Source organism: Cryptosporidium ubiquitum (genome assembly GCF_001865345.1).
Source record: "Cryptosporidium ubiquitum isolate 39726 chromosome Unknown contig_1, whole genome shotgun sequence".
NCBI classification, from domain to species: domain Eukaryota; phylum Apicomplexa; class Conoidasida; order Eucoccidiorida; family Cryptosporidiidae; genus Cryptosporidium; species Cryptosporidium ubiquitum.
The window spans coordinates 576,124-596,781 of NW_021639816.1; the positions used below are offsets into that span (position 1 = coordinate 576,124).

The window sequence follows — 20,658 nt, forward strand, 5'->3', positions numbered from 1 at the left end:
AAAGAAATCTAATATTTTTTTAGTAAACAAGTCGCTATTAATTTCTTTTTTTAATGTATTATTATTTGTTTTATTTTACATTGCCGGTATACACAGTTGTCTATAAAACATAAACCGGTCCTAATAAAGAAAGAACGAAACAATACTGTAATTGTCAACATTAATTAAATAAATTAATCGCACTGCAAATTTTAATATATTCTGTCATTTTTGAACAATGATTAATAATGGCTATTCAAAATGAGTGAAAGCCGAAGGTTTATTTGGTGCATATTATTAAAGCTAAGTATTGAAGATATAAACAAAAAAACTCCAATACATGAACTAGTACAAAATGCAGACAAAGCCCTTATAAACCAAGTAAATTGTGATGTAGACCGTTGTGAATTGCCGAGTGATAGTGATAAACTTAATTTAAAACGATTGATTATCTCAGTTTTTTCTTATCGAAAGGAACAATATTCTTATGTTCAGGGTATTCATGATATTGGAAGAGTTTTCATGTCATTATTTTGTGAATATAAGAAATCTAAATTATCTATTATAAAAAAAAAGTTAAAATTAAACCAAATTTATAATAATTTTGAAACCAATGTTTTATGTAAGCTTCTAATAAAGAAATTTAAAACAAAAAAAGGTAGGATGGATATCTGCTTTAAGACTTTTGATAAATTTCTTATTTTGTACTCAGCTCCGTATATATACAAATCAGATAGTATAGATCAAATAAATCTTGAATACGTTCTTTCAAATATTGTACTAGATCTACTCTATTTACTTAATAAAAGATCTCCTTCTCTATATCATTTTTTCCTTAACTTAAAAGCAAAAGATGATCGAGAATCAAAAATATTTATGTTTATTTTGCCGTGGATATTAACTTATTTTTCGCATAATATTTCAGTTAAACAAAACAAATTAATTTATTATATTTTTGATAATATCATTTCAAACCATCCACTATATATCATTTTTCTTGTTGAAGAAATTATATTTCAATGTAAAACGGAGCTTTTTGATTATATTAAGCAGAACTTTGACTCAGAAATAGCACAAAATAACATAGAAAATGAAATATACCCTTTTGTTCATTTTTTTTTTCAAAATTTGGATATTTCAAGTCTAGAGTGGAACTTAATAATTAAAAACTCACACAAGTCTCTATCTAACACTAGGCTTAATGTATTAAATAGCCATTTTTTGTGGGGAATTGAAAAAGAATATAAAAACGACTTTAAAATTGGTCTTTCTCTTAATACAAAAATTAATGAAAAAGCGATAATATATTTGATGCTAATAATATCAATTTTGAGTTTAATAATTTCGATGTATATCGGGGAGTTGAATTTTTTGAAAATAATCCATTATTAAAAAGAAAAAATGGGCTCTAACCCTTTGTTCATTGATCTATTTCTTTTCTTCTAAAAGTTGCAAATAATTAATAATCACCGAAATACTTTTTTTTTTTATTTGATAAGTATCCTGTTTAAAGAAATGGACGAAAGGTTATTACAGAAATACAAAGTAAAAGTTTTTGAATGGGGAAAATGTTTTGACAAAATGCTTGAAGCATTGAAATCACTAATTTACCTTTCAGAATTTGAGAATTTTGAATTTGATGAAGAAGAAAAACAATTGCTGGCATTATGCATTAAAAATAAAATTTCAGATTATAGAAATATGATCAGTCTGATATTAGAGGAACAAACAAAACAGTTAAACAGCAATGCTGATCTTGCAAAAATATGCAATGAGTATATTATCTCACTTAGAAAAAATATCAAAACATTTTTACAATCAGTTGATGAAACTGCAGATCACTTGATTGCGATATCATTTGCTGGAAAATTTTTTAAAGGAAAGATTAAGTCTGATATATCACGATATAAACTTGAATTTGGACTTTGCAGCCTCAGAGATTCAAAAAAAATACATGAAGAGGTTTATGCATTATTTTGCAAACATCCAGACAAAATAGGTTCATTATCCTTGAGGCTCATTAAGGATTTCGCATCCATTCTTGCAGAGAAATACGGTGAAAAAGAACTGGCAGTCCACATGTTAAATCTGGCCAAGGAAATACATCAGATTCAAGTAAACGAACAGGGAAACACGCAAAAACGTGCTCAAATAGAAGTTGATCTCCAAGAGATTAAAGATTGTATTAAAAAGTGGAAATAAAATAATTTATGATTCTACAAAACTTTAAAAACAGAGTGGGGCGCCCGCCCAAATAATCTTCGTAGTTTTTAATGCATATAGTTAAAAGTTGAAATATTAAGAGTGAGGGGATTACTCCGATACATGTGCACATTAAACAAATCAACACAATTAATTTTAACTTGTTTTTTTGACAACATTTATTCGCGGATCTTGATCTAGACGAGAACACAATTCTAGTGTAATTCTTTATTGTAACACCAAAATTTTCATTATATAATCAAAATAAAATATAACTATCTAGTACATTTAAATTCAAAGAACACTAAGCTTTAATATCAGGTGTTTTTAATATTCTTGCAGGGTTAATATCAACTCAATGCAGCAAAATAAACAAATTGGGAGTGGAATTGGATCTTATTCAGCCTTCAAGGATGTTGAGGTACAGAACCAGATTCAATCTTTGTCATATAAGCAACAGTGGATTGCAAAAGCGACCAGAGTTCCACCTAGAAAAGTTCATACAACCGACATTTCCAGGATAAAAAACAGGCTTTTTGCCTTTAATCAAAGGAACTGTGCATTATCAATTGGAACTATGGTTGGGAGTTGTAGACATATTTGTTCTTGGGCAAAGCTTCTTGGATTAACTGTTTCTTCATTTCTTTTTATATGGACATTGTGCTCTTTTTCAATTATAAAGTATTTGAAGGGAGACCAAAATATTGAATACTTTTATACAAATCTACTTTGTTTAGTAATATCGCTAATCTCTCTTTCCATGTTATCTACCTCCCTAATTATTCCAAGAATAACTACAATCAATTTAAATTCGATGGAAACCTCATTGTTAGCAAGTTCGGGTGTAGCAACTCGCAATCTAATTTCATACAAAACATTATCAACAATTTATTTGATTGTATCTCTATTGTCCATTTTCCCAGCATCAATGCTCCAAATGGATTCATATAACTTCACGACTACAATACTTTCAGCGATACTTGCTGCTCACCTTGCACCTTCATTTTTGTTCTATATTGCTCATTTACGTCGTGAAGATGGTTATAATGATGATAGGAACATTCATACGCCACTATAAGTGTCTCTTTATATTTATCATTTCGAATTAGGAATTCATTATAGCTGTTGCATTTAATGTATTCGGTAGACTTCTTCTAAGTTTCAAAAGAAATTAGTTGTATAATTTGAAACTTTTGATTTTGAGTATTTCACTGTTACCTGAGATCACCTTCCTTCACTTTGTAAATATTTTTCGCGGTAAAATATATTTAGAAAATAACTTTAGTTCATTCTTTCAATCAGAGTCCATTTAGTATTCATGGTAAAACGTAAGTATTCTCGTAAACTTAGTATCTAGTATAATATAAATTTTTTAGACAAAAAAAGGCGCAAGAATCGTTCCGATGATGATGATGATTGTAAGTATTTAACATTCAAAAAAAAAGTTTAACTCCCTGCTTCAAATAGCTGAAGATTATATGGACGATTCCTTCCGGGGAAAATTTAATATGAGTATTAGTAATAATAAAAAGGAACGAAAAGAAATTTCATTGGTATTGGCTGAAGATGATCAAGACAATGAAAGGTGAGTAGAATTAATTAAAAGTTTTATCTGTTCGCAATCATAAATTATTTTTTTAGAAAGGTAAGATGGTCAGATATTGCAATGGGTCCTTCAAAAACACCCCCAAAAAAATTTTGTGTCATATGCGGTTTTGTGGGAAAATATAAATGTTACAAATGCTTTAAATGCAGACCAAACTCGATCGTAAGATATGTTTGCTCTCAAAAGTGTGACATGATACACAAAGAAATTGATTGTTGTAAGCCCAAAAATATTTTTATTTGGTAGAAAAATTTATTCTTTCATTTTCACACTCATTTCTTGCGATTTGAGTTTAATCTTGATACATTCAATTGCAACCTGGTTCGCTTACTTCTATCAGAATTTACTTGAGTATGATCAACTTTATTTTGGGATTCAATCTTTTCATTCCTATTAATATCCGTTTTATTAGATATTTTATCTCCTAAATCTCTACTTGATAAAATTTCAAAATATGTTTTTTTGAATTCGTGGTAATTTATTGATAAGTCCCAATTTAATATTTTCAAAATATGATACTCCAACATCAACATTTCCCATTGTGGTACTCCACCAATATGTGCCCAGAATTTGATTCCATATTGAACATCATACATAAGTTTGTATGTTAATAGAGCAGCGGCTAGAACAAGTCTGTGTGCAGTCAAGGTTGTAACCTTTAATGTACCTTTGGATTTCTTAACAGCTCTTCTTATTAAAATAACCATAACACAGAAGTCTACGGGCGTTAAAGATACAAATTTTACAATTCTAGTTATGAAGTAATCCCCAATAGATATTTTTGGAGTTGCGAGTGAATGAAATGGAGTTATTACTTTTTTATTTTCTTCATTTTTGTCTTTGATTTGGTCAATTTCCATTATAATGCACTTTTTTATATCTTCTTCTACCATTTCATATTCTGACCAGGAGTTATTCATCCAATTCAATATTTGTGAATTTGTAAGAGGATAACTTCTATAATTGAATTGTAAACTAAAATTGCTTTCATAAGATTTATTCTTATCTTTTTCATAATCCCCTGATTTTTTTGATATTGAATTGGGAAAATTTTGTCTTACATTGCTCTTATTAAATAACTTAATTTCTTTTTCAAAAGAATTAGCACTCTCCTTTTCTTTTTCAGAATAACCTGATTCATATAGTGAAGATTTTGAAGTTAAACTTTCCAATAAGTCAGTGCGGTTTATTAGTAATGATAACTCATCATTCGAATTATTCCTAGTTGATGCTTCAGATGATTTACTCCAATAATTCCATATCACAGTTCCGTTATGTTTACCAGAATTCAAGTGACTCTTCGGGTATGATATTTTGTTGTTCTTAAAATCTAAATCACCTGAGGTATTTTCACTGAAGTTCTTTTCATTATTTTCAAAAAGTGTCAAACTACCAATTAATCTTGTCATAGCACCCAAAAGCATTTATTAAGTCAATAAACAAAAACTAAAGATTAAATCTTAATAAGAGAAGTTTTATTTTTCTGAATTCAGGTTTCTGTTTCTCATGTTTATAAAGATAATTTAACAACTCCTAACCTATTGTGAAAAAAAAAGAGATGACTGACCCAAAAATACGGAACCAATTTTACTCGTCCAGTATATTACTAGGGAATATTTTGTTCTGATACAATTCATTTCGACAGTGACTAACCTAGAAAAAATCTAATTCAACATCAACTTTATGGTTCGTCGCACCATTTGTTTTCTTCTCTTATTGCAGATTCTTCTTCTGGAGTAAAATCATTTTCTATATTAAATATTTGACGTATTTCCTCTGCCTTCTTCCCCTTAATCATAGTTGCAACTTTAGCACAGGATAAATCTAATAAAGGTTTAATGTCCAAATAATTCGCTGCCTAAGAAACGATAAAGACAATACGAATACTAGTAAATTAGAGCTCAACTTACCAACATAAGTTCAAACAAAAACTCTTGTTGAATATTTACAAACTCTTCATCCCATTCGCATACTATGTTAGACAAACTATTACTTCTTAGAGGCTTTGGAATTTCTCTAGAGGGATTGTCAACATGATATTCGCAATAATCGAGTACTTTACGTAATACATCTCCTCTTACATTTGGGAGTGGAACGGGATCATCAATACCAACATCTGATTTGTTAAGTTATATAAGTTCAAAACAATCTCAAAAACTAATAATTACATACCCTCTATTATATTTCTCACTAATGTTGACGCTGTTACAACACGTACATCAACCGCAAATTCCTCTCCTTCGGAGCTCACTAATCTTACCTTTGGAAAAATCATGGTTGATTTATTACAACCGATTTAAATGAAATGAGGTTTAAAACGCGGTAAAAGTTTCTTTTTTTACCTAAAATGAAAATCAAGTCAAAAGAAATAATGTAAAAAAAGAGATGTAACATGACCTATCTATTAATATCATTTTAGAGTATCAAACATTTTAAAGTCGACCAAATAGATAAAATTATATAGAGTAGCTAATCTAAACATCTGAATCATACACAGTTTTGCCAACAATCATATAAGACCTATCAGATAACCTAATTACTTCATTACCAAATCCACACAATGCACCTACTATAACTCCAATCGTATAACAATAATGCTTTTGTTTCATTAGAGAAATGTTAACATAGTGAATTTGCTCGTGTGAATCTTCAACGAGTCCAAATAAGAATCCAAAGATAATTCCAATAAATAATGAAGAACAAATAACAAATATTATTTGTGCCTTTGAATTAACCAATAGTGGGCTGTCGTTACTGAGAATAAAACCAGAAATATAATTAACAATATCTACGAGAGAGAATGCAATTGCAAATGAAATGGAAAGACCGAGAATTGTATAAATTGGTACTCTAACTATTGGTGTTATTCCAAGAAACCAATCATTCTCAAGGATAAAGCAGATAAAACCGGAAAATATAATCAGTGAAGCAAAAGTTAATAGAAATGTTCGCTTATTTATACCGTTCTCTTCATCTGAAATAATTGTTACATATACTTTCCAAAATATCAGTCCTCCAATTATTACAAATAGAAGGCCAAAGTACGTGGAGAAAAAAGGTGATAAACTTATTTCAACTAAAGTTGCATTAACAGTAGTTGAAACTATTAGACCCAGGAATATTCCCACAATTGTACTTAATAAGCCACGTTTAGAAAAGGCCTCTTCATAGTTGAGGGATCCAAGTGTTTCCAAGATTGAAGATAATATCATTAGTCAAATGTTCTGAATAATTTATTTTACATCAATGAATGGTTTATCTCTTCAATTAAGATGAGGGCTGAGTGAGAACAAAAAATTTATGGCGCCATGCACATTTAAGGTTGATTAATACTAATTAACGTTTGAGAGATGCCTCAGAAATTTAGATGTTTGTTTTTAAAACTTTTCTCGTGTAATTGTGAACTCATTCTTCTCCCGTAAATGTATAAACTTTCAGCCAGAATTGTTAATACTAATTGAATTCAATTCAGGAATTAAAAATTAGCCAATCAACAATCATAAGTAAATGCTATTTATATAAATAAATTATTAATATTGAAATTAGGATCGTGTTTTATTACTAATATTTCAAGTTTTTATAACTAGTAAAGCACTTTAACATCATATTGAATGTATTTATTGTATACAAATGTTGCCTATGTAAATTTTATTTTCAAATCTTATAGCATGCCTTTGAAATAGTATTGTTGAGACATTTATTCACGGCTTGTTTCATATCAATCAACTCATTAGTTTCTATGTGATTGAAAAATTTCTCGCAATTTGTACAAATTTTTTCTTATTTTATTTTTAGATTTGTTGGAAAATATTGTTTTGTTCCATTGGTGTATTTGAGAAAACTGATTTTCTTTTAGATCTAATTGATGTGCTTTATGAAAGAATTACAAGCAATTGACTTCTTATTATTTTATTCTGAGCTATTGCTTTGAATATAAAATGGTTTCCTATAAATTGCTCTACTTAAGAAATTAACGGAAATTTGAGTAGTAGCAAATACTTCTAGTTAATTAAGCCCAAGCCAAACCCTTCAAATGATTAATTTTCCGGAACTAACGGCAAATTCCATAAACTAGTGAAGTAAATAGATTGCAAAATCAGGTTAAATAAATAGTACACATTAAAAGAAAAAAGAGTGACAAATAAGATGTTAATTACCTCGTATCTCTAGTACTATGTATTTGAGAAGCAAGGAGAGACGTCTCGATGCCTAACCAAGAACTAGCATTCAGGGAATGTATCCATAATAAATGGAAAAGCACATATTGTCAAACCAAAAAAAATAAAGATGACTTAAGCAAGTCATCGGGATCTTTGTCTCATCTTACGTCTCTTTCTTTGGAGACGGCGAGTTCGCTTCTTCTTCCACTTCCATCGCATCTTGGCTCTAGCCTTCTTGTAACGGCTTGCTCCGTGACCCATTTTCTAAAGAATTCTCAAACTACAAAGAATTCAGAATAAATTAGTTGTTACTGAAGTAAAAATTTACGTATAATAATGCGGTATTTATATTATTTTATCTATAGTAATTTATACATAATAGAATTACAGCATTGGCGTCTTAGAATTTTGCGCCATACCAAAAGACGAAGACTTAGATTTCCCAAAGATTTGATTTACGAGTTAAACTGTAAGCTTTGGCAATTATATAAGATGATGCAGTATTGGGTCTCATCTCTATTTCAAAACAATATGTGACAATTGGAATCTAAAAAACAACCGTTTTTAATATGAATCAGGTCAAACACAGAATTTATTGTGATCTGTTGGACGGGGAATTACCTTTATTATTCTACAGAAATGCTCTTTCGCTTGAGAACCGCTACACTGACAAGAGTACTCCAGTTCAGCTTTGCTACCCTGACATGAGCATCACTCTTGGATTCCATCCCCATAGTTTTAATCTTTATCAACAGTTAAATCTTGATGCTGAAGGCGAAGGCATTTTTGAGCGTCCTTCCTTAATTGTTTCCACTGAATGTAAGGACTTTAACAACATTCGTGCAGATGTTTATCGTTGGGGAATTATATATGTAATATGCACATCTTTATTGCTAATGTATATATTGAAGATTATTATGGAGAATCAAGTGTATGTGAACGATATTATTGGTATTAAAATTAACAAATCAGCTTTTCATATCGTATGTTTATTAGTGTCACTTTCTCCATTACTAGCGGTGATTGAAAGATGCCCATTTTTTATGTTTATATATAAAGCTCTGTTTCCTTCAATACTTATCATTATACTTTTATTTTTTCTTAATGAAGTATGGGACTTATTATTTATACTCCTACTTTCAATAGCTAGGTTATCTATTTCATCTATTCAGTACAAAATGGTAAGTTCACTGTTTTCGTGACAACTAATGATGCACACATACAATCCATGTCCTCTGAATATCTCTTGAGGATTCCTATTTTTACCATCTTTCGGCTGAGGTGTTCACGTGACCACAAACTTTGTTTAACTGTTGCTTGTTAGGTCTCTCATGCATTCGTTTTAGATTTAAGTAGCATATAAATCTAATTTATTGTTTCTGTTTGTTCTGCAGTTTCCTGTCCACAAGTGTTCTTTTTCTCGACTAATATGGCCACTATGTATTGGTTCTACCAATCACCGAGAGTAATTCACCACTTTTGGGTGTTCAACTTTCTAAATGGAGATGAGTTGGTTTCCTTAGCAATTACCTGTTTCTTACTTAACATAAAGTAAAAGATGGAAATTGATAGAATAACAAGAGGTGTAAATATCATATATAAGTATCTTATTACTTTAATTGACTTTGAAAAATCAAAATATCTCGATATTACTTTCTCTTCCGTTTTCTTTGTATTATCACTATTTTTATTTTCGAAAATTATATTAATTTGATGCTTTTGTTCATTAGATATAAATTCAAATAAAATATCCAGAGGTAAAATGATATTTGAATCAAAACTAGATGGCTCATTTATTCCTCTGTTTCGTGAGATCTTGATTTCACCTTGTAGATCACTTGGAGTAAAATTTAAAATGTATTCATTTGATAATTGGTCTCTAATAGTATAGGTAATGAGTTTTGCATCCCTATATCCAAACCAAAACCAAATTTGTATTGGGAACTTATAATCATTTTTAGAATTAAAAGGGAACACTATTTTAATTTGATGAAAGTCGTCTACCAAACCACGAATAAATGTTGATTCTTTCAAAAAAAGTGAGGAGCTTTGTGATTTTATCAGAATTGGGTAGAAATGAATTGGAACTGATCTTTTTAATTTCCCTGAAGATTGAGATTCTATTGTAATATTAAAAGTTGTTTTTGTAACTTTTGGCAATATGTAAATGAAATTTCGTGTGTAATAATTGCTCATAATAGAGTTTCTTATTTCTCTCGATAAATCGCTATAACGAGGATCCATATTACATGAAGGCAGTAAAAGTGGATTATTAAGAACAGTTAGAGACCAATAAGGAGTTGAGCTATAGATTTTCTTTAAGATAGGGTCGTAAACTTCACAAGTTACATCAATTATTGGAGAAGAGTAGTAAATATTATTGAAAAACTTATTAACAATTTCATTACCATCAAAATATATAGAAAATGAAAACTGAGTATTTATATGTAACTTATCATATTTTTTATTTACAATGATGAAGTCTTCGTCGGGAAATTTGGCATTAATTGGGATTACCTTTAAATGTATTTCAATAAGATTTTTCAAGCGCAGTCTGATATATTTAATTGAATTGTATAAGGGAATAGCTAGTAATTCATTTCCAATTATTTTTGCAGAATCACAATTTGTCAATAATTCCCAAAACAAAATATCAGCATGATATTCAGAATTATAATCTCGTGAACTGTTAATCCCATTCTTTTCATTCATGCCAACCCAAAATATTCCGTAGAATTTAGAGATAATGGACGAATACTTCATCAAAATTACCCATAATTCAAAAGGATCAATTTTTTGATTAATAGATATACATACTAGCTGTTTATTAGAAGAGGATATATTCAAGTGATCAAATAACTTAGATTGAATGTTTTGATCATAAGTAATATTAATAAGTTTTAATGGAATATTCAAAATTTTAGATAATTCTTCTTTAAAAGGCATGTCTAAATCTTTTCGTAAGTTGTCCACTATTACACAAAAGTTTAGTTTATCGGGAGTTGAATTTAATGCTTTCCATTTGATAGGATTAAGATGAAGTATTGAACCGGCAAACACTTCAAATTCATATAATTTTGTTTTAAATATCGAATTATTTATGCTACCTATATTTAATGTATTAATATAATTGCTATGTTCATTATACTTTCCATGATTTGGAGCATTTAGTTTGAGGCAAAACGGCTGAGACCCGATTATTCTGTTTCTATTTGAATAAATTTGAATTATGAAGCATGAATCACTGGAATTTTTATACAAATCACTTTCAGAGTCCATTAATCTCCATGAATTAATCTCTTCAATTAGCATTAATGGTTTATTCTCTGGATTTTGTTTCAATATAAACTGGCAATTTTCATTCAAACTACTTTCTTCAAAAACTCTATTACCAAATAAGCCGTTTAAGTAAATTAAAATATTACTCCCTGCTTTAACAAAAAAATTGTGATTGCCGTTTTTAACTGGAATCAAGTGTAAACTAAGACCGTAACAATAATTTGGGCTTGGAAATAATCTGACCCCCATCGAATTAAAGAAAAAAAGTGAAAGCATAACTGAATAATCATCGTATTTGTCGAATTCTATGAGAACTACCTTCGAGTCAGATATAATAATAGGAGAGACCGTAATAATACTACCATCTGCTGGTTCAAATCTCTTTTCTTCATTAAAAAAAACGATAGTTTCATTTGATTTCCAAGTATTTAAGTAAACCAGTTGTGAATTATTTAAATATTCAATATCTAATGTACTATTAGTTTTAACAAAAACTTCTTTTGGAATATTAAAATAATAAAATGAATCTTTAATTACCCAAATTCCGTTTTCAACTGAATTAATAGCTTTTAAAATATTAAGTTTTTGTGTATACTCTAATTCTATCTTCTCTTTATAGCCAAAATTGCAATTTAACCTTACTTTTAAATAAGATATCCCGATATTTTTAGGGTAAAGCAAAACCGTATAGTCATACATAGAAATATTGCTATAAGTAAAATCTCCAAGAAAATTATTTATTTTAAAACGATCTATTTGTCTTCTGCCAGTAAATCTTGATATACAAACTAAATTAGAGTGAAAATCACATTTCTTACTTTCAGAATTTACTGAATTGTAACCACCCTCATTTAAATTTTGGCTAATGGACCAGGTAGTTCTGCAATTTGTTAATCCTGAAGGAAAATATTGGGAATGATGAAACTGTAAAGTTCGAGTTTCATCAGTTTTCCAAGTTCTTAATCTATATACCTTTGGATAACCCAAATATAAATACTCCTTTTCAGGTGAAAATACATCTATTTCATTAGGTACGTCAACGTAAATATCAATTAATTTCGAAAATAATAATGTTTTGAAAGTTTTGGTATCTTCATTTTCATTGGTTAAAAAACATTTTATTGATACCCTTTCTTTTCCTATTGTTCCAAGTGGTTCTATAATCAATTTTTTTTTGTCTCTAATCAATAAAATTTCTTTATGAACTTTATCTTTGGCATTTTTTTCAAGTTGAATATTCCATTCTAGTTTTGTATTCTGAAATTCTCCTGGCCCTCCTTTAAAAATAATGTGTAGTGGAGTTCCATATGGAAGCAATGAAAATGTGTCTGCGTTTGGCTCTAATTCAATAGATTCATATACTTTTAAACTTAAAGAGTTTGAATGCATTAATATATCAGAATTCAAATCTATTATTTTTGCAAAGAATTCTATATCAATATTTTTTTGTTTTATTTCCATAATTTGAAACGTTGTAGAACTTAAATTCCTTATTTCAATAGAAAAATCGCTAACTCCATTTTTTATCTGTTCTTCAAATTCTAAATTAGGATCATAAAATGAGTTTTTTATTCTATATTCAATTTCAATTTTGAATTCACTATTTTGCCAAGGTTCCAGAGCCACCCCTTCAGCATCATACATAATTACAACCAATATTGACCTTGATTTATCATCAACTAGGCAATTCCATTTTACGCATGGCAAATGATTATCGATACGTTGGTTTGACTCAAAATAATTAATATATTCATCAATCTTTGAGAAAGAAATGTATTGTCTGGGAATTTTTAAGCTATTTAAATGCCCATTTTTATGGTCAGAAGCATTATCATAAGTAAAATATGTTACCCATGGTGATGAGCTACTTTCTTTATTAATCTCACCCAAGTTGATTCTGTCCAACCAAACTAAATGCAATCTATTTAAATTATTAAATACCAACTCCTTTTTTATTAAGTATTTTGGAATAATTAACTTATCTTCAATATAGATATTTATTTTTTTGGTTTTAATATCACTTGAAAAGTTTTTTGAATCTAAGCAAAAAGGGAAAATATGTGCTATATCATGAGAATTATCGGAAAACTTGTTTTCAATTAAAAATGAATCTTCACTTTGCATTTTATCTTTACAGAAACTATATTCGATGACATATTTTTCGTCGGTGAATACGTTAAAATTATTTGTTCCATGTATAATTCCAAACTGATGCATACCTTCAAGCAAATTCCAAGATCCAATGAAGTTAATTCCATCACTTTCATTTTCAAATTGATGGTAATCCTCTAACTTTAATTGTCTATTTAACATATATGGGGAAATTAAAACAGGTGGTCTTGTAAAAATTCCTTTAGTAATAATGCTGAGTCCAGTTAAATCATCATTTTGATTATTTTCATCAAATTGATTAGAGATAAATACTTCAAATTTTATATTTACATCCTTCATATTGTATTCAGTTCCCAAATTAATAAATAAATCTATGATATTTTTATCAATTTGTTCGTTTTCGCCAACGAAATCTATTGAAAATTCGCTAATGTTCTGAATTTCCCATTTGCTTTTAAATCGGTTAAAAGATAGGATCAAGTTATTATTTTTATCATATGCTAAAGATATAAATCTATGTTTTTTCTTAGAATTAAAATGAAATACCATACAGTTATCATTTCTTGTATTACATGTATATTTTCCTATTATTGGTGATCGGTTAACCCAAAACATATTAATATGGTCAATTGATTTACAAAAAACTTTTAACAAGGATTTCATTCTGTAAACTTCCGATTGATATTCATCAAAAATCATCATTGAAAATTTAATAAAGCCAACTGCTGGTTCTCCATTGCATTCCAACAAGAACTTATTTATTTCGTCCAACTGAGAAATTTGAATTGAATGGTGGTTATTTATTTCTTTTTGTGTACCCACAATTTCTCTCTCCTCGTCATTGATCAGTAAAAATAGTTTGAACTTGCTATATTCAATTAAAAAGTTGGTTTTTTCTTGATAATCAATCAATCCGCCTTGTAAGCTAAAGGTAATTTTACTAGATTTCTCAATAAAGAAGTTATTCGAAGGAGTTTCTGATGATTCAAAATAACTCAGCACAATTTCGTTAATAATAGGAATAAATGAGATCTCTTGAAAAATGTAAATAGAAAGTCCAGTATTAAGTATTTTCCGTTTAATTATTTTTGAGTTATAAAAAATCTCGACGCCAAATTCAATAAAGCTCTCAAAAACGATACTTCCATGTTTTTTTAGTTCAATATTTATTTTTTGTTCGTTTATATCCATCTGAATGGTATTTGAATCATAATTAGATGCTAGTTGGCTATAAGGTGCAATTTTCAAATCATCTATAATCAACAAGCAATCATTAATACTCAAATCACTTTTACTTTTGAAATTTGATTGAAATTCAAGTAGATTCCCTGCCTCTACTATTCTGCATGGATTAAACAACTTCAATATATCAAGAGTATCCAAGTTATTAAACGAATGACTATAAAATGATGATTCATATTGATTATCTAATAACGCATTGAGGTCCCTTAAAGGCTCGGCTTTTATTTCAATGCTCAACGAACGTTGGGATATAGATGTATAAATGGTATTGTTATAAAAACTGCTGTTAGAAGAGAGTAGCTCTAAATTGAAACCATTAATGTATGCAACCAAAACTGGAATATTATAGCCATAGACATATTTAAGGGATTCACAATCTAAATTATTTTCTTTGAAATTATAATGGCTCGTTCCAGTATCGTAGACAATAACACTAACCATTCCCGTAATATAGTTTGTCTTTAATAAACCTGTATGGAAATCAACCATTGCTATTGATGAATTAGATGAGCAAAAGAAAAATGGTCCCTTTCCACCAGTAATGTTTTCTCTAATATTGATCTCTTGTTCTCCAGGGTATAAGATAACTGGCAAGTTTAAAAAAAGTGTACTAATATCTTTAACAATATTAATTTTTAAAGATGAAGTAATTTCTGATAATTTGGAATTCCTATTTAATTCTGAATAATTCATATCGCCTATTGAGTTCAACCTAATCACTAATTCACTGAATCCTACTGAATTCCCAACAATTTTAAAAAAACCATTATTGCTTTTATTTTCATAATCCTCACTCTGGAATGGGATAATACTTACTGAATTACAACCATTTCTGCAAGAAAAATCAAAGTTTGAGTTTATCGGAACGTCCAAAAATTCTCTTTTGTGATTAAACAATTTTAATTGAAGAAAAATGGTTTTTTTCTCAACAATAGTCAATTCATTATTTTGCAGTATTATATCAAAAAACCCGGACCTTTCAACCAACTGTTCACCTTCTATAAAATACAGTTGGGCAAAGTTATTAAAATTAAATTCGTCTTGGTGAGCTGCTAAGTTCAATTCATCTTGAACTGCAAATAAAATCCCTTTGGGAAATGACGAGTAGACAATATTTGTAAAGGAACTTCCATCAACTCTTCTATCTTTGCAAGTTGTCGAAATTATAAATTCGGCATCAGTATCTTGGTTGTTGTAATTACCAATTATTAACTTACTACCTTCAAATACTTGAGCTTCTGCCTCACTATTCTGGTCAATTTCACAGTAGTGAAATTCTTTTTTGAAAAAACCTAAATTGTTCACTGACCCTTCTTTCACCAAATGAATTGGATATAACGAACCAAAAGGAGCTCTTCTTACATGCGGGATAATTTTGAATGGATCCTCAACATAAATAGTAACAGAGGAACTGATTAATGTATAATCATCTTCAACAATTTTGACATATACATTTACAGATCCAACTTTGGATCCAATAACTAATATTTGGCTCCCATCATTCTTTTCCGATTTAATGTTATCATTTTCCAGCTCCCAGACAATTTTTAGTCCATTTAATGATGTAAAAGTATTAAATTCATTGTCGAATCCAACTGCATATAAGTTTTCAAGTGAACCTAACCTAATTCTTTTTGAACTGGTGCTGATTTTTATACTCTCAACCTTTGCAATGTGAATCTCACTGCGTAAATTCTCCCCTGTATAAATGTCGTATGCGATCATAGTAAAAATCCCCTTTAAGTGCATATAGGGCCATCTTGGGTTTACATTCACAACATCAGTACAATTGTTCCCAAAGTCATCAGTTCTTACAACCAAACTATTAACTGTTAAAAATTCATCTTCTTCAAATTTCCAGTTATAACAACCGTGGTTCACTCTGATCTCAATATTGGATTTATTATTCAGTGTCCAAGGTAAAAGTGCTAACGCAGGATCTATTTTATTTCTGGAATTAGAGCTCACACATAGAAATGAGTTAAAGTAGAGAAAGATAATCACAAATAATATAATATATTCTTCTTTATGAAGGAGCATATTATAATAAAATTAATGATTCCATTAATGGTTATACAAAGTATTGAGCATTCCCTAAGGTTTAATAACGATATGCATTTATTAAAACAAAAGATCAACAAATACCGCACGCGCCTATGGCAATAATACCGGCATTGAGACAATGAAAGAGACACGCTTTAAATAATATTAATATTAAACAATACTTTTTATTACCATAAACATTACTACAAAAGGCCAGGCACAGCATTACAAACAAAACTAAATCACAAACTTTTTTGAAAAAAGATTTAGTCATTCTTGTTTTTTTCTCCAGTATGAAATCTCAAATCAAGAAGAAGAACTTTAATAACAAGACTACTGAGCCTATAAGACTATACTCCAAGGCAATTGTTACAGGATACAAAAGATCGAAGGTCAATCAAACTCCGGACATCTCTCTACTAAATATAGAAGGTGTCAAGACCAAAGAAGAAGCAAAATTCTATTTGGGAAAGAGGTGCGCATATATTTACAAGGCTAAGACGATAAAAAATGGCACAAAGTTTAGAGTAATACAAGGTTTGATTAGAAGAAGTTATGGAAACAATGGTGCGGTATGTGCTAAGTTCAGAAAAGCATTGCCACCAAGTAGCTTTGGTGGTAGAGTGAGAGTTTTCCTTTTTCCAAGCAATATCTAATTTGAATTGACGAACTATTTATGGGATCAGTCGGTTAACGAGTGAACTCTAAGAAACCGCTCCTGTTTGAGTTAAAAACACATTTGAGATAATCCAAGAATCTCTTAGACTAATGCACTTTAATGTGCTTTAGGAAATGACATAAAAAACTGGTTCCAGTGATATTCGCTGTAAATTACGATAATCCTTGTCAATAAGTCATTAACTACAATATATGGTAATATAGATATTTAGGAACTCTTAATTCTGACAACTCGGATACTATTATACCTGGTTTTTGAATATCTCTGTTGATGTTTCTAAATCACTCGAACGACAATTTGACGAATTTATCGATTATCTCGCATATTGTATCATCATAGTAGGGCGATTCTAAGTCAAAATGCCCTACTTTGGGTATTATTTCAACTTGTTTAGGGTCGCAGCATCTAGAAAAGCGGTTAGTGAAAGTTTTTTTTTTGAGAATAGTACTTACTCATGCATTTTGTTTTTTAAAACATCGATGGAAGTAAATCCATCAGAATCTCCCATTATAAACAATTTGTGTTTTTTAGATCTAAGAATGTTGTTGAAATGCTGCTTAAATAACAAAGATGGCCAAAATCCAAATACATAACCTATTCCAATATAACCAACAACATTTTCGCATTCATCAACCGCCGAGCCAGCAATTGGAGCACCTGCGGAAGATCCAATTAAAATAACTCTAATACTGTTATTTTTGCCTTTAATATCATTACATATAGAAATTACATCAAAAACTTCACTATTCCCGAAAATTGATTTGTATCCTGTTGATTTACCAATCCCTCTATGATCAAAAATAATGCTTCCATACCCTTTATCTGCTAAACTTAAGGCTAAGCCAAGCATATTAGAACTACTACCACCCATTATCCCATATGGATGGACCAACACAAAAACTATATTTTTTATTCCAATTACTGGGACTTTTGATGGAATATTACCAAAACTTCTACAACTTAATTTTACTCCGTCATTCGTGAAAATTGAGAATTGTTTTGGATATAAACTTGAGTTTTCATGAGACATCAATATCTTGTTATTTTATGCAATTTTATTTTCTCCTAATAACTTGGAAATCCTTATTACCTCTACTTTTGAGATCCCATAATTATTATTAGATTCAAGTAAGTTTTTTTCAATTGCGGGAATTACTAATACCTGTAAGACAAACAAAATGACTTCTCTAAGATCTGGCATTTTTGAAACAACAGAAAATAGTTCAAAAATAAATCTGCTTTTCTCGATATTTTTTTTTTCCAACAATATTTGTATCATTAGCTCTTTTAAAAATAAACCAATTGATCCTGCCAATGCATGAATGTCGTTAATCTTGATAAATCTAATAATCCTCAAGTCAAAAATGTTATCAAAAATACAGTCCTTCACTAACTGAGCAAAAACCATAATTTTTCTTATATTAAAAGTATGTAAAATTCCAAGTTTTTGAGAAAAACAGTTTACAATTTCGCCATTTATTTTTTTTGAAATTACTGCAGGAAGTTCGGTCAATCCTTTCAGTACTTTGTAATAAAATGGGTTATAAATATGCTCAGAAAACGAAGAAATAACAATTACATTAATAACCGAGCTTAAATAGGTCCTCGACTGTGTAAGTTTTAATGAAGTTAATCTATTTATTGCATCAAACTCGTCACTTGCACCGATTAATGCAATAAAAATACTTTTTTGTATATCCGAGGTAAATCTCATTTTTGAAGCTAGGCCAAGCAGCTGATTATTGGTAATATTACTATTTACGGTTTCATACTCTTTATTTACAACACATTTCGGGCTGAGTTTTTTGATGCCCAAATTATAAAAAATGATCAATTTATTAATTGCATCCTCTTCTGGAGGAATTTTGTTTATATAGCCTAAAAATAAATTTTTGTTTGTTTCTTGCCATATGTAATCAATTAAAGTTTTAGGATATGTCACTAACTCTAGTATAACTGAATTCTGGTTTTTTTTTTTGCTCTTGTGTATCACCTGCAAGTGTTTCAATAGAACACAGTTTAATGACCAATTATGCACGGTATTTAATTGTCTCTCAATTATTCCTTCTCTTCTTCTTAATTTTTGACTTAATGTTTGGTTTTTCAAACTGTTTTTCCATTCGTTAAGCTCCTCAATAACAAATCTAAGCCTTAGTGGATTTCCAACAAATTCTGAATGGTTCTGTTCTATCTTATTTTCTAATTGGGATTCAAAATTATAGGCTTTTGAAATTACCGACCCAACACTTTCGATCATATTCTCGTATACAAAATTACTTTCTTCTCTAATATAAAATGCAGATCCTCTAATGATAGTTAACACATTATCAAAAAAACACTCCCAGTAAATAATATTTGATTTTGAACATTTATATCTATCTATTCCAGCCTTGATGAAATTTTCAATTACTGATGAAGAGACAAAGCCACACCTATAAATCGCTATTAATGAGATTGTAATGTGTCTCAAAATGATCTTATTATTATATTTTTCTATGTTTGATCCCAAGTTCTGTAATATATTACTCAAAGTTTCATTGTATATCTTATTTAAGACAATCATTAATTTTCGGTTAAAACAACCTTCTAATATAATTCCAACTGAAGAAATTAATGCAGAATATACCGTATTTAATGAAGCTGTATTATGAGGCTGACTTATGCAATTTTTTACAAATAACATAATTAATTCACTCTCAATAATGTCGGTAATTGCAATTAGCCGATGAACAACGTAATAATCATTGTTAAAATAGCCTAATGCTATTTGAATTGATTCATTTCTTAATTGAAATATGGAGTCATTTCCGAAATTATGGTTATTGTAAGCTAATCTTACTGTTGATTTGATTAGCTCAATTAACTTTCCCAAGATTAAAGTCATATTTCCTTCACTCAACCTATTAAAAAGTCCTTGAACTCTTTGCCCAAATTCATTTTTCCAATTTAATATTGATTGATAGTTTGATTGAGAAGAGGAATCAAATTTTTGAGATTGAATAGAGATGTTATTATTTAAACTTTTTTTAACATGTTTTGATTCATTTTCTATTTTTTTCTTTTTCTTTTTCTTTGTGTAGATATCTGATAATATTCCATCTATTAAAGTCATAAAATCGTCTCCAACACCTTCTTCTTTTTCTATCTTCTTGTATAATGCTTTACGTTTTTTTTCTTCATGAAGTTCAAAATCTTTTTTTCTTTTAATGATTCCAAGTTTTTTTTCTAAAAATACAATATCATTAATTTCATCCTCCATATTCAATAATTCATTGGTTAAATTCAGGCAATTTTTAGATTTTATGATGTTAAAATTCTCTAATTATTTGATTAATTTAGTCTAAATGCATGAATGA

General features: G+C 29.2%; 11 protein-coding genes across 11 annotated transcripts; 6 read left to right on the forward strand and 5 right to left on the reverse strand.

Annotated features, from left to right (window-relative positions):
• Positions 1–240: 240 nt before the first annotated feature.
• Positions 241–1,371, forward strand: cubi_02921 (TBC domain-containing protein; the record flags this gene model as incomplete). The annotated part of the gene is made up of 1 exon (XM_029019932.1): positions 241–1,371. The coding sequence occupies one exon, from the start codon at positions 241–243 to the stop codon at positions 1,369–1,371; it is 1,131 nt and encodes a 376-aa protein (XP_028875339.1).
• Positions 1,372–1,494: 123 nt separating this feature from the next.
• cubi_02922 (uncharacterized protein) lies at positions 1,495–2,181 on the forward strand (the record flags this gene model as incomplete). The annotated part of the gene is made up of 1 exon (XM_029019933.1): positions 1,495–2,181. One exon carries the CDS (start codon positions 1,495–1,497, stop codon positions 2,179–2,181), a length of 687 nt encoding a protein of 228 aa, XP_028875340.1.
• Positions 2,182–2,539: 358 nt separating this feature from the next.
• Positions 2,540–3,259, forward strand: cubi_02923 (uncharacterized protein; the record flags this gene model as incomplete). Its single annotated transcript, XM_029019934.1, has 1 exon — positions 2,540–3,259. The coding sequence occupies one exon, from the start codon at positions 2,540–2,542 to the stop codon at positions 3,257–3,259; it is 720 nt and encodes a 239-aa protein (XP_028875341.1).
• A 400-nt stretch (positions 3,260–3,659) lies between these two features.
• Positions 3,660–4,033, forward strand: cubi_02924 (uncharacterized protein; the record flags this gene model as incomplete). The annotated part of the gene is made up of 2 exons (XM_029019935.1): positions 3,660–3,766; positions 3,823–4,033. 2 exons carry the CDS (start codon positions 3,660–3,662, stop codon positions 4,031–4,033), a joined length of 318 nt encoding a protein of 105 aa, XP_028875342.1.
• A 26-nt stretch (positions 4,034–4,059) lies between these two features.
• cubi_02925 (cyclin family protein) lies at positions 4,060–5,211 on the reverse strand (the record flags this gene model as incomplete). Its single annotated transcript, XM_029019936.1, has 1 exon — positions 4,060–5,211. One exon carries the CDS (start codon positions 5,209–5,211, stop codon positions 4,060–4,062), a length of 1,152 nt encoding a protein of 383 aa, XP_028875343.1.
• A 257-nt stretch (positions 5,212–5,468) lies between these two features.
• cubi_02926 (uncharacterized protein) lies at positions 5,469–6,062 on the reverse strand (the record flags this gene model as incomplete). The annotated part of the gene is made up of 3 exons (XM_029019937.1): positions 5,469–5,645; positions 5,698–5,903; positions 5,960–6,062. The coding sequence occupies 3 exons, from the start codon at positions 6,060–6,062 to the stop codon at positions 5,469–5,471; spliced, it is 486 nt and encodes a 161-aa protein (XP_028875344.1).
• A 199-nt stretch (positions 6,063–6,261) lies between these two features.
• On the reverse strand, positions 6,262–6,999 carry cubi_02927 (uncharacterized protein; the record flags this gene model as incomplete). The annotated part of the gene is made up of 1 exon (XM_029019938.1): positions 6,262–6,999. The coding sequence occupies one exon, from the start codon at positions 6,997–6,999 to the stop codon at positions 6,262–6,264; it is 738 nt and encodes a 245-aa protein (XP_028875345.1).
• Positions 7,000–8,516: 1,517 nt separating this feature from the next.
• On the forward strand, positions 8,517–9,149 carry cubi_02928 (uncharacterized protein; the record flags this gene model as incomplete). Its single annotated transcript, XM_029019939.1, has 1 exon — positions 8,517–9,149. The coding sequence occupies one exon, from the start codon at positions 8,517–8,519 to the stop codon at positions 9,147–9,149; it is 633 nt and encodes a 210-aa protein (XP_028875346.1).
• A 268-nt stretch (positions 9,150–9,417) lies between these two features.
• Positions 9,418–16,620, reverse strand: cubi_02929 (uncharacterized protein; the record flags this gene model as incomplete). The annotated part of the gene is made up of 1 exon (XM_029019940.1): positions 9,418–16,620. The coding sequence occupies one exon, from the start codon at positions 16,618–16,620 to the stop codon at positions 9,418–9,420; it is 7,203 nt and encodes a 2,400-aa protein (XP_028875347.1).
• A 296-nt stretch (positions 16,621–16,916) lies between these two features.
• Positions 16,917–17,279, forward strand: cubi_02930 (60s ribosomal protein L35a; the record flags this gene model as incomplete). The annotated part of the gene is made up of 1 exon (XM_029019941.1): positions 16,917–17,279. One exon carries the CDS (start codon positions 16,917–16,919, stop codon positions 17,277–17,279), a length of 363 nt encoding a protein of 120 aa, XP_028875348.1.
• Positions 17,280–17,750: 471 nt separating this feature from the next.
• On the reverse strand, positions 17,751–20,561 carry cubi_02931 (uncharacterized protein; the record flags this gene model as incomplete). The annotated part of the gene is made up of 2 exons (XM_029019942.1): positions 17,751–18,338; positions 18,399–20,561. 2 exons carry the CDS (start codon positions 20,559–20,561, stop codon positions 17,751–17,753), a joined length of 2,751 nt encoding a protein of 916 aa, XP_028875349.1.
• Between the last annotated feature and the right edge of the window lie 97 nt (positions 20,562–20,658).